We start from the raw sequence: 12,679 nt of genomic DNA, 5'->3' as shown, positions 1-12,679 counted from the left end.
CTAATATCTACTTGGTGATTACTCTGGTATCTAAGTCGGTTCATTTGTTTAGTTTATAAGTCACAACAAAATTACAGTTTGGGAAAAATGACAAATACAGAGGCACATTCATTTGTCATTCAAACAATCCACTACATTAATTTCAAAGCTTTCCTGCTGCATGTACACTGTCAGAAAAGCAAAAGGCGCCATCTTTGCAGTGACATCGCTGTCCAAAACTGTCAGAGGAAGTTCATCTTTTTGTTGAATTGATCCAAGTTCAGTAACTGGTACTGTATAAATGCCTCACTCGCTTGTAAGGAGGTCGGTTTAGTGAATAATGGGGGCGGAGAGGATCTCTACTATACTGTCAAATAGAATGTCAGAAGCTTTACAGCATTTTCCTAAAACAAATGTCGAGTAGGCCCAACGGCCTTTCTTGGGAAGAGTTAGTGCTTTCCAAATAAAGAAGCTAGTAATATTGGTTACATAACTCTCCTTCCTGTGTTTAAATTTAAATATACAAGCAAGGAACCCGCAAGGACCACTTTATTCCCCCCTAATAACAACAACAACAACGACATTCGATTTATATACCGCCCTTCAGGACAACTTAATGCCCACTCAGAGTGGTTTACAAAGTATGCTATTATTATCCCCACAACAAAACACCCTGTGAGGTGGGTGGGGCTGAGAGAGCTCCAGAGAGCTGTGACTGGCCCAAGGTCACCCAGCTGGCTTCAGGAGGAGGAGTGGGGAATCAAACCCAGCTCACCAGATTAGAGTCCTGCTGCTCTTAATTGACTGATCAAGGTCACCCAGCTGGCTTCAAGCAGAGGAGTGGGGAATCAAACCCGGCTCTCCAGATTAGAGTCCTGCTGCTCTTAATTGACTGACCCAAGGTCACCCAGCTGGCTTCAAGCAGAGGAGTGGGGAATCAAACCCGGCTCTCCAGATTAGAGTCACGCGCTCTTAACCACTACACCAAACTGGCTCTCTTCCCTCCACATTCCCATCTTTATCTCCTCTTGGCAACCCCTTTTCCTCTCTCCCTTTTCCTGTCTACCTCTGTCTTTTCTACTCACCAACAAACCTTTCTTCTTCTTCATTTTATTCTCACAACAACTTTGTGAGGGTAGGTTAGGCTAAGAGAGAGTGGCTGACCTGAGGTCATCTAGCTAGCTTCCATGGTAGAGTAGGAATTTGAACCTGGGTCTCCCCGATCTTAGTCTGATACTCCAATCACTATACTATACTGCCTGTCAGCTTTCACTCCTTCCCTCCCACTAGAAAAAGTCTGGCCAAGTTGCAAAAATTGTGTAGTAGCAAATCACTTGGGGGAGTTGTGCTTTCGCCACTATCAGGCCCAAGCAAGCTGCCCAAGTTGTGTGGAGGCTGCCACTGGTCCCATGTGAGTTATTTGGCATCAAGTTATCGGGTAGTTTCTCCCTGTGTTTGAGTGAGTCATGCAAATTGCATGGTAGCAAGTTGCCTGGTGGTTGCTAGTGGGCCTAACCCTGAGAATTCCCTCCAGAGCAGAAGCAAGTAGATCAGAGGTAGACTGGGAAATAGCCCCTCCCCTCTGCCTTCTACTGAGAGAAACCTAGGGACAAAGGTCCCTTTGTTGAGGTTGCCTAGCAACTCCCACAGTGGCCACTGAGATCTCCTTTCCTAAGGATAAAGTTGATGTTTCTATAGTTTGGGTCCCTTATTTTTAAAAAAGATTTATATTTTTCTGCAAACCTGGGACTTTTTGGGTTTGAGAAGATCTGTCTTGTCTGTTCATGGCACCAAACTCCAAATTTAAGTATTCACTATGGAGCAATGTTCCGTATTAGATATATTGATGATGATGATACCAAGAGGTTTATTTTACTTTACTAATGACAGATAAACTGGCTTCCAGAATTCAGCTGTATGTGCTTAATGAAATGTTTATTTTTTATCCCATCTTTTCTACCTTCAAGGCTTTTGCCATGACCAACCAAATCCTTGTGGAGAAATCACTTGTAGGATGGAAGGAGATTGAGTACGAAGTGGTGAGAGATGCTGCTGATAACTGCATCACAGTCTGCAATATGGAAAATGTTGATGCCATGGGAGTTCATACAGGTAGGAGTGCTTGCAGAACATGGTATTAATTGCGTGACATCAGAAAGGTACAAAGTTATATGCGGGGATCTGGCACAGCATTTACACATGGGGGAGGATTCCCACTGGTAGAAAGTGATTTTTCTCTCCAAAGTCTTTGTCACTTTCACCTCCCCTTCAGGGAGGCGAAGATGAAATTAACCAACCCTCTGAGCAGCGATCTCTGCCAGCTCTGTCTTCTTAAACTACCCTCCTGTAGAGAGGTAAAATTGACACAGCCTTTAGCTCTGTCTTTTTAAACTACGCTTCCCGGCTAACATTGCGTCTTCCTACACTTGAGCATCCCCGTCTAAGATGTCTCATATAGAGAGACTCTGAGACAGTCAGATTATGTCTTCTTCCAGGGAACTGGGTGGAATTTTGTGCTGTTCCCATGCATCATACTTTAACACTGACATATTGAAAAGGTGATATATATATAGGGTTGGACCCCCCCCCATTTACACAGGTGCACTAAAATGACTCCCCTTTGTCTGCCACTGCTAAGTGAAAGCAATTGTTTCCCCACTGTCTTTCCTGCATGCACAAAAAACAGCACAAAGTAATGCTTCTAATTCTCATGTTGTACCCAAATTGTGTTTTTCTCATTAGTCCAAATAAAATAGCACACAGGATCTAGGGAGAGAAGGTTGTTTAAATCATTTAATTAAATGGGAGGAACCTTGGCCTTACAGATGACCCAAAGCCCCCGTTCTTGACCCAAGGCTCATCAAGGTTACAAAGCTTGTGCAAGACATTTTATACCCCTTGGTTCATTAAAATATTAGGCTTTTAATTGGCTTAAGTCTTCTAGGGATCTCCATTGGCGATGACCAGTTGGCAGTGGCCACCTCCGGCTACCCAGTGCTTCTTGATTGGAAGCCTGATTTTGGCCATTAACATAATTATAATATTTCCCACCTTTCTCTACTTGTCAAGATGACCCAGTGTCTTATCTCTTTTCCAGGAATGACATTTCCACTCCACACTTCTCTTCCTACAGGCTAGAAGTGGGTTCCTCTCCTCTTTGGCTGACTTAGCCCTTATATTTTCCAAGGCTGCTTGTATCATGTAGGTTAAAACTGCTTTCTGCAGGCTGAGTGGGGCAAAATACTTTCCCTCTCTCTTAAGTATGCGAAAGGTCACTTACTTTCACTATCTGGGCTCTTTATTCAGTGTCCTGGATTGCTCTGCATCTCTAAGCCAATTCTATGAGCTTCTTCTCTTTCTCCCGTTTTGCTATGCAGAGACTGGCATTTTCAACTTTCTTTGCACCTGGTCCTTCCCTTTTCTTTGAGTTACTATCCTGGCTACGTCTATTGTGTAAAATACATCGATTAGTAAACGAATATTTCCATTTGTTTTAAGCATATCATTGTGTGTCTATGTATGTAGTCCAAATGCATTCTTCTAGTAGCAAGCTTCCATAGTAAACATGTCTCTTCTCTTGCAACTTTTGCAGGCACATCTTTAGGACTCTTAGTTTCAAGTATCAGTGTTCTAAGAAATGGTGTGCATCTGTTAGTGCTTCTCCCTTGCTTTTAGCTGCATATTACTCATAAAATTGCATAGTGTTAATAGAGGCATTTAAAATATCCTGTTCCATTACATTCATCCACATCACTAGGAAAAGTTGGAAGCAGTAGAAAAAGAGGAAGCCCCAACATGAGATGGAGTGACTCAATAAAAGAAGCCACAGCCTTTAGTTTCCGAGACCTGAGCAAGGCTGTCAATGATAGGATGTTTGGGAGGTCATTAATTCATAGGGCCCCCATAACTTGGAAACAACTCGACTGCATATAATACATTTCTTCTAATACAATTTCCAACCCAATTCAAATGAAATTGTGTGAACCGTCTGTTATACGTTCCATTGCTCCAGATGCACAATGTTATTTCATTAAAAATTACCTTAAAGCACTCTGTGTAGCTGCAGCCATTGTGCACTGAGTACCTTTTCCTTTCCTCTGGTGCATCTCTGGATCTAATCCAGTTCTGTGACAGTTTGCATTTGAGGTGAGTGTGGACCTGAATGACCACAGGCACGTGAATATTCATGCACGAAAAAAGCTGAAATGTGAAAAAGCTGAAAAGTTCAGTGAGAATGAGTATTAACTACAAGATACAATTTACGAATTGTCTCCGGGTTCACTACTTTGAGCAGACATGTGTCAGCTCCAAGAATGTTGTTTTAAAAGACTCAGAAGATTTTGCTGACAACAGGCAGCTTGGGCATAGGAAGTTATTCACATAACTTTGTAACTGCACATGGAGTAGTCTGAGCACTCCCAGCTTCAAAGTTATGCAAATAACTTCCCACTAGGGTTCTTTAGGCTCAGAAAAAGGTGGGTGGGGAGGGGGAAACCACCTCCTCCACCCATGCCACTCGCCATTAGCAGGATCTAGCCCTTTCTGCACCAGAGACATAACACCTCACTATCCCAGAAGTCAGGTCGAAAGGCATGGAATTGGCTTGTCTGGGCCCTTTTGTACCTCTCCTGTGGTTTGTGTGGTGCCCAGGGGTCATTTCGTAGAAAAAGAGCCGGAGGACCTCATTAGCTTTACTCATTAGCATAACTCATTAGCATATGCCATGCCCCTTGACATCACTGGAAGTGTGTCATTAGCATAACTGATTTGCGTATGCCACACTCCCTGACATCACCTATCCTGCCTGTTTTGGACCCAATCCTGGCCATTCAGGGCCGAAATTGGTCCCAAAATGGGAAAAATGGGACTGAAAGTGGCCGAAAAGGGTCCCAAAATGGTCAGGATTGGGCCGCTGCTGAGCAGGAGAGTGATCCATCACCCATCAGAGGCCCGATCCAGGCCGTTTCGGCCCCAATCCAGGCTGAAACAGGCCCCAAATGGCCGAGAGTCAGGTGGGTGGGGCCACCTGACACGTGACTTCTTTTGGAAACTGCCAGAACTGCGTTCCAGTGCGTTCCCCCTCGAAATGAGCCCTGGTGGTGCCGGTTCTTTTTAATCTGTACCATGTCAAAATGCATTGGGATTGATGAGTGCTGGTGCTTTTGTCACTGATGTCGTCATCAAAGACATCTTTCTTATCTTTTCTTTTCGTACAAGCGATGAATCAATGCATCACAGGAACACTGGATCAATCTATTTCCTGGATTTCTCCCTCTCAACTCATTGATGCATTGATCTTATGCTGGATTTTTTAAAAAAATTAAAATACTGAGTGGAAAGGAAAATGGAGAGGAAAGAGGGGAGGGGGAGGAATGGAAAGGAGGGAGAGGATGGAGTGGCTGGATAGACAGCAACAGCCAATCACAATGAAGTGGGCTGGTAGAGGATGGGGGCGGGGAGGAAGAGGGTGGAATGCTAAAAGATGGGATTTAGAGTGTGCACTGGAAAACAGATTTTTTAAAAAAGTCAGGGTGTAAGTGGTTCCAGGAAAGCCGCGGAAAAGCCGTGTAGTAGCCAAAGTGACTGCTCATAGTGGCAAATAGGGTGCAGATAGTCATGAGAAAAATGGTGCAGTATGGGAATTGAACTGGCAAAATTGGTTGGTGCAGAAGGGGTTTCAGTGTCTGAGGTTTTTACAGCAGCATTCTTCACGCTGACAACTTGTGAACAAATGTAACATGTATTTTAGCCCTTGATGGTGATGGAAAGTTACTCCCCACTAAATGTGTGTCAGATTTCAGACTGAGTGGTGGAGATGCCAGTGAGTAATATCTCATGTAACAGGTCATGCCACATCTCTGAGAACTAATGAATGAGATTCCATAACTTTCATCAGAATATACTGAGGATGAGTGGTGTTTACAGTGGCACTTTGCAGACAGCTGTGGGAGTATAAAAAAAAGAATTAAGCATTGGTCTGGTTCTTGAGCACAACGGACTGCCAAAAATACAGAATGCAGCTGTTTGCTGTTGCACAGATGTTGAGTCTAAATTCATCAAAAGAGATGGAGAATTTAAGATGAGTTGAAAAATTGGATTAAATTCAGATGGTGGTAGACGTATTGTTTCAGCAGACTTTTAACCAGCCGTGACACCGCATTTGAAATTTTTGCCACCCAGCTGCTTAATTTTGGGTTGTTCCAGTTATTTGGATTACATTGTTTTATTGGCTGTACTCTGACTGGATCCTCCCAATTTTAATGTGCATTGTTCATTGCAGTTTTAATCTTTGTAAACCGCTTAGGACCTCGTTCGAGGGAGAGGTGGCATAAAAATTTGAAAAAATAAATCAATACAAATAAAATAGTTTACTTTGAAATTCCAGTACAACAAAAGTTAGCAGCAGTTAATATTAATTTCTAACCTATATTATATTTCATTATCAGATAGGCAATCTAGACTAACATCTTTGACTTCAAAAAAACATCATGCAAAGAGCCATTCGTGGTACCTGTATTTTCCGATATGCAGTAGGCTAAGCAACACCGGTGAACAGTGGTGAACCCCATCAGGTTTTTTTTACCATTTTGCTTTCACCCGCAGGGGATTCCATTGTTGTGGCCCCCAGCCAAACTCTCTCAAATGAGGAGCTGCAGATGTTACGAGAATCGACCATCAAGGTTGTCCGCCATTTGAACATCATAGGAGAGTGTAACATCCAGTATGCCTTACACCCCACTTCTCTGGAGTATTGCATCATTGAAGTTAATGCTCGGCTCTCTAGAAGCTCTGCTTTAGCATCGAAGGCTACAGGGTAAGGCGAGAATCTCGGAGAGGAACCAAACCAGATATCTGAGTATTAGCTTCTCCTTCAGTTCTCCATTGTGCCAGTTTCGCCAGGCTGCAAACGAGTAAGATTGGCAATTGCCATTCACTTGCATTCTCTGTCGTGGTTCGCTCCTTGTGAAAAGGCCTGCCTGAGGAGGTCAGCAAGGCCCCTATACTTCTATCATTCAATAGAATGTGTTGAATTTAAACAGAGAAGCAGTATTGTGTAGTGGTTAGAGTGTCAGAATAGAATCTGGGCAACCCAGGTTTCAGGGGTCATTTCATAGAAAAAGAGCTGGAGGAATTTATTAGCATAACTCATTAGCATATGCCACACCCTTTGACATCACCAGAAGTGTGTCATTAGCATAACTGATTTGCGTTTGCCACTCCCCCTGACATCACCTATCCTGGCTGTTTTGGACCCAATCCTGGCTGAAATTGGACTCAAAATGGCAAAAAGGGGCTGAAAATGGCCAAAAAGGGGCCCAAGGTGGTCAGGATCGGGCTTCTATTGAGTGGGAGAGTGATCCACCATCCGTCAGAGGCCCGATCCGGGCCATTTCAGCCCCAATCCAGGCTGAAACAGGCCCAAAATGGCCGAGAGTTAGGTGGGCGGGGCCACCTGACATGTGACCTCTTTGGGGAACTACTGGAACTGCGTTCCTGCGCGTTCCCCCTCAAAATGAGCTCTGCCAGGTTTGATTCTTTGCTCTGCTGTGGAAGCTTGTTGGATGGCCGTGGGCTGGTTGTGTACTCTCAGCCTAACCTGCCTTACAGGGTTGTTGTGAGGAAAAAATGAAAGAGAGGTGAATGATGTCTGCCACTTTGAGTTCTCATTGGAGAGAAAAGCAGAATAAAAATTAAGTAAATAAATAAAATTAGAAAAGTTTGATGAGGGGGGCATTTTTGTAACGGGATTAGAACTGTAGCAGAATGGAATGCTGCAGGAGGTTTGTAAACTGCTCTGAGTGGGCATCAAGTTGTCCTGAAGGGCAGCATATAAATCGAATCTTCTTCTTCTTCTTCTTCTTGTAAGAGAGAGCTTCATAGTCAATGACAAATTTTTGTATGGATCACCTTCCTTTTAGTGCATTGCTCCCTTCTACCTTTGTTACCCACTTTCTGCATTATGATGCCATGCTTGAAAAAGGGTTTCCCTCCATTTGTAATGTTGTCCAGTTTTGTACTCCTAGTCCTACTGCACTGTTAATTGGTGTTCTGTGCTGTCTGATTATTTTTTATTTTGTAATCTTCCTTGAGTCTCAGTGAGAAAGGTGGTCTCTAAATGAATCAAATCAAATAAAAAATAGAAATAGGGAAATATGCAAGAGTGAAAGGGATGTATGCCCAAAAGGTATTTTGGAAGAGGCTCCTGCCTCTTTACTTTACTTTAACAACCATAACAACAATATTCAATTTATATACCACCATTCAGGACAACTTAATACCCACTCAAAGTGGTTGGTTTACAAAGTATGTTATTGTTATCCCCTGTGAGGTGGGTGGGGCTGAGAGAGCTCTGAGAGAGCTATGACTGACCCAAGGTCACCTAGCTGGCTACAAGTGGAGGAGTGGGGAATCAAACCTGGCTCTCCAGATTAGAGTCCTGCCGTTCTTAATCACTACACTAAACTGGCTCTTATTGCCTTCAGTCTCAGCAGGAAAGGTAGGCTATATAGATCTGTAGTCTAAAGGACCTGATTCCTTGTGAACCTTCTACCAACTTGAAGTAAACAGTATTGCTGGTTGTCTTTGCTTTATTGGTTCAGTGGTTCGTTGGCTCAGCCCTTGGGAGCAATTTCTCCCAAACAGAAAACACTTTGCCATCAGTAAAATTTGTTTATTTTTTTCTTTGTTTATATTATTTGTAGTCCACCTTTCTTAGTGAGACTCAGTGTGAATTATGCAGAGTAAGTCAATACGATCGACAGGACTGGCCATCCAATAGACAATGTGATAGTGTTTCTAAGGTAGAAATTTGGAACCAACTAGAATACAGAACTGGAAGAGACCCCAAGGGTCATCTAGTCCAACCCCATGCCCAATGCACAAAATTCACAGCTCCCCCCCTCCCCACTCTCCAGTTACCTCTGGTCAATACCTGGAGAAAGGCAGAAAATCTCCAGGATCCCTGACCAATCTTGACAGGAGGAAAGTTCCTTCCTGACCCCAAAGCAGCAATTGGCATTTTCCTGGGCACATAAGAAAGGGCACAAGAGCTGAGCACTGGCTCATCCCCCTTTCTCTCACAATCTGCCTAAGTTTTTGCTGAGTCAAAGAATCAGTATTGCTGACAGATGGTCATCTAGTCAGGAAGCAATTTTCCCCAAGCCAGTTTGGCTATGGATCCTGTTGGTGTTTTGCTATCTTGTGGGCATGGAGCAGGGGGCTCTGAGTATGTGTATGTGTGGGAGGGGAGGTAGTTGTGAATTTCCTGCAACTTGCAGGGGGATGAAATAGATCTCTTCTGACCTTATGATTCTATGATCAAATCTCTGCTTAAAAACCTCCAAAGAAGGAGAGCCCACCTCCTCCCAAGGAAGCCTGTTCTAGTGAGGAACCACTCAAGAAGTTCTGAAATCTAAAAACCAAACCAAACCAAAGCATCAGTGTTAACAGGACACGTTAGATAATGCAAAAATTACATAGTAGTATCCTACCTGCAGCAACAGGCAGTATGAGCTATACACAGTAGTATAGTCTCTAAAATTTTACCCGAGTAGCTTTCTAAATAGACATGGGCACGAACCGCATTATGAACGAAGAAAACCCATGAACCACCGGATCGTCTGTTCGCGATCTGGCGGTTCGTGAGGGTCCATGGCCAATGAACCAGCGTTCGTTGGAAGCCCGGTTCATTGCGTCCACCCGCGGTTCGTGAAGCTAGACAGTCAGGCACCATCAATCAATTCCCTTGGAAACGGAGCTGGGGGAATGCCTGAACTCTGTCTGCACTCCTTCTGTCGCTCTGGAAACCCGAATGGAAGCCCAGCTTACCTTGATCGGCAGGTCTTCCTTCCAACCATGGAGCTGCAAATTGGTTACAATTGGTTACATGGGAGAAGACACCCGGGGGAGGGAGGGGGAAGGGGGATGTTCTGTAGCCACGGGCACTCCAATCTCATCCCTGCAAACCCTGATAGGCAGTTCTGATGGCCAACACCTTGTACACTGGGCCAACGTCAACTGGTGGCTCTAATTGTATCGAGTGGGAGTTTCCCGGGGGCCTCGGATTGGAGAGGGTATAACTCCAAGATCCCTATTGCAATCTTGACCAAATGTTGGTGCTGGCTGGAGGAGAGCCTGCTAAACACTCCCTGTGAATATGGGCTCTCTAAGTGTAATGGGGGCCGTTCTGATGCCCACGAACCACAAACCGTGAACTGGTTTGGTTAACGGGAAATGTTCGTTATGGTTTGTTTGTTCGGGTTCATCGGCGGCACCAAACCACGAACTGCAGGTTCATTAATTTTTTTTGGTTCGTGCCCATGTCTATTTCTAAACCATTCTACACAGTCCAGCCCTATGCGGAAAAGCCTACTTGAATCACTCCGTTTTGCATAGCTGCACAAAGTCCTGCACGCAGATAGAAATAAATAGGCTCTTCATCTAACCCAACTTGCCAGGTCAGCTTTGTCTCACTGGTTCACTGATAGCTGTGAGGTACCAACAGGTTAGCGGCAGCCTCCAGGAAGGCGTGAGAGCAGCAGCTTGTGTTTACGGTCATGTGGGGAGGAGGGAGGATCACTTTAGTACAGATATTTTACTAAGGTTTGGGAGTTGGCTTGCAGCTTCTTTTAAAAATGTGCACAACCTCATTGGCCACTTTCCCCCTAGTTTCCTACTTTCTTGGAGAACTCTAAATACAAAAATTTTCTATGCAAGCAAAAGATATTGCTGAAATGCCTGTGTAACGTGAAATCCTCCATATTCTCATCTCAGTGATTCTCAGCACGTGTGGTGGCCCTCCATAGCGAGCAGAGGCATGCTAAGGAATCTAAATGTATCTGTACCCTTTGGAGTGTATACCAGGAGACTGGGTGTTTGGGTGGGTAGACACACAGCATGGAGATTGAAAGGGGAAAGAGGCATGGCAGGGCAGGGGATAAGTCTGTACATCTTACAAAATCTAGTTTGACCCTCTGAGTTATCATGTTCCGAAGCAGGGGTAAGATATGGGGGTGGTAGAAAGACGTGTACATCTTAATGCCACTGACACGTTAGGATTTCACTGATTTCTATGATGAAATCATGGCATTTTTAGCCAGAAGTGATGTCAACACATAGACAATATCTCCCCCCCCCCCGCTTTTCTCCCTGCAACTCATTTATGCTGGTCAGGAGGTAGCAGCGGGAGATAACCCCAATAGTGGATAAATTGCAAAGCTGATAGAAAAGTCACAAATGGGTCATCACCACATCTCACCTATGACTGAACTGGACAAGTACTGATCGGCGTCTTGATTGTCAGATTGTCCTTTTCTTTCTAATGCTTTCTGCATTTGTCCATACATTATTAATCCGCTTTGTCCTTTATCGGCCTTGTATGGTGGCAGCTTCCCTATGGCTGGACTAGCACCATTCTTCATCTGTGGTTACATCAGGATTATGTGCAGGGCTCATTTTGAGGGGAAACACTCAGGAAAGCAGTTCTGGTAGTTCCCCAAAGAGGTCACATGTCAGGTGGCCCTGCCCACCTGACTCTCAGCCATTTGGGCCCGTTTCGGCCTGGATTGGGGCCGAAGCGGCCAAGATCAGCCCTCTGATGGGTGATAGATCACTCTCCTGCTCAGCAGTGGCCCAATCCTGACCATTTTGGGCCCCTTTTTGGCAATTTTCAGCCCCCTTTTGCCATTTTGGGCCCAATTTTGGCCCTAAATGGCCAAGATTGGGTCCAAAACAGTCAGGATAGGTGATGTCAGGGGGTGTGGCATACGCTAACCAGTTATGCTAATGACACGCTTCTGGTGATGTCAAGGGGTGTGGCATATGCTAATGAGTTATGCTAATGAGTTATGCTAATGAGTTCCTCTCACTCTTTTTCTATGAAATGACCCCTGATTATGTGCTGTCATCCGGATCACATGGCTATTGCCCACACAACTTTAAGCAGCCAAGATAGAAAGAGAGAAGTAATCTCCTGGTAATCTGCTAGTCTCACTGTATTTCCATCCTTCAAACATTCCTGAGAGATTGTGAGATCCAGCTGTGAGAAAGCAGCAACCACAACACTCAGGGAACTGCATCCAAGGCCTGATTTATACATGCAAGAGAAGGAGGGAAAATGTTGAGGGGATAGGAGGAAATGTGCCATATGGGCGGAGATCACATTTTGGAACATTCCCCTGTGTTTAAAATTCCTTGCAAATAGAAAACAAGCACAGTAAGCAAAGAGCTGGTGCTGTTATCTTTCTTCCTGCAGAGCCACTTTTCTATTTGCATGGAGTTCCCAGTTTTTGTTATGTCACGGGACATTCAGAAATGGAATCTGCATCTGACGAAGAGAACTGTGATTCTCGAAAGCTTATGCTACAATAAAGTTGGTTAGTCTTAAAGGTGCTACTGGACTCTTTTTGATTTTGCTACTACAGACTAACGCGGCTAACTCCTCTAGGAATGGAATCGGTTGCCTGCAATCTGTCATGGTGCTGTCTGTTCTCCCGTGACAATGTTCTCCTGCTTACTGTCGTACTTGTGTAAAACAAGCCTGAGGCAGTATTTATGAGATAAATTGTGTTTGTGGCTACTAATGAAGGAGAGCTGTGCCTACCAGTGCGATATTGAGGATTGAAAAGTTTTTACTGTTTTCAGCACACCACCAATTTGAAAATCCTACCATTTTGAAAAGAAGCTTGTCTTTGTTTGTTGG

The 12,679-nt window shown here is 44.3% G+C and overlaps 1 protein-coding gene across 1 annotated transcript in view; it reads left to right on the top strand.

Moving 5' to 3' along the window:
* CPS1 (carbamoyl-phosphate synthase 1) overlaps window positions 1–12,679 on the top strand; it is a 209,524-nt gene that overhangs the window by 87,710 nt on the left and 109,135 nt on the right. Inside the window, exons 17-18 of the mRNA XM_054971268.1 lie at window positions 1,947–2,091; window positions 6,583–6,793. Of these exons, the coding sequence (XP_054827243.1) occupies window positions 1,947–2,091; window positions 6,583–6,793 (356 nt within the window). The remainder of the gene's footprint in view (window positions 1–1,946; window positions 2,092–6,582; window positions 6,794–12,679) is intronic.

Source organism: Eublepharis macularius, chromosome 2 (assembly GCF_028583425.1).
Source record: "Eublepharis macularius isolate TG4126 chromosome 2, MPM_Emac_v1.0, whole genome shotgun sequence".
NCBI lineage: Eukaryota > Metazoa > Chordata > Lepidosauria > Squamata > Eublepharidae > Eublepharis > Eublepharis macularius.
The sequence above is the reverse complement of the archived record's forward strand: the minus strand, read 5'-3'. Positions and strand labels throughout refer to the sequence as shown.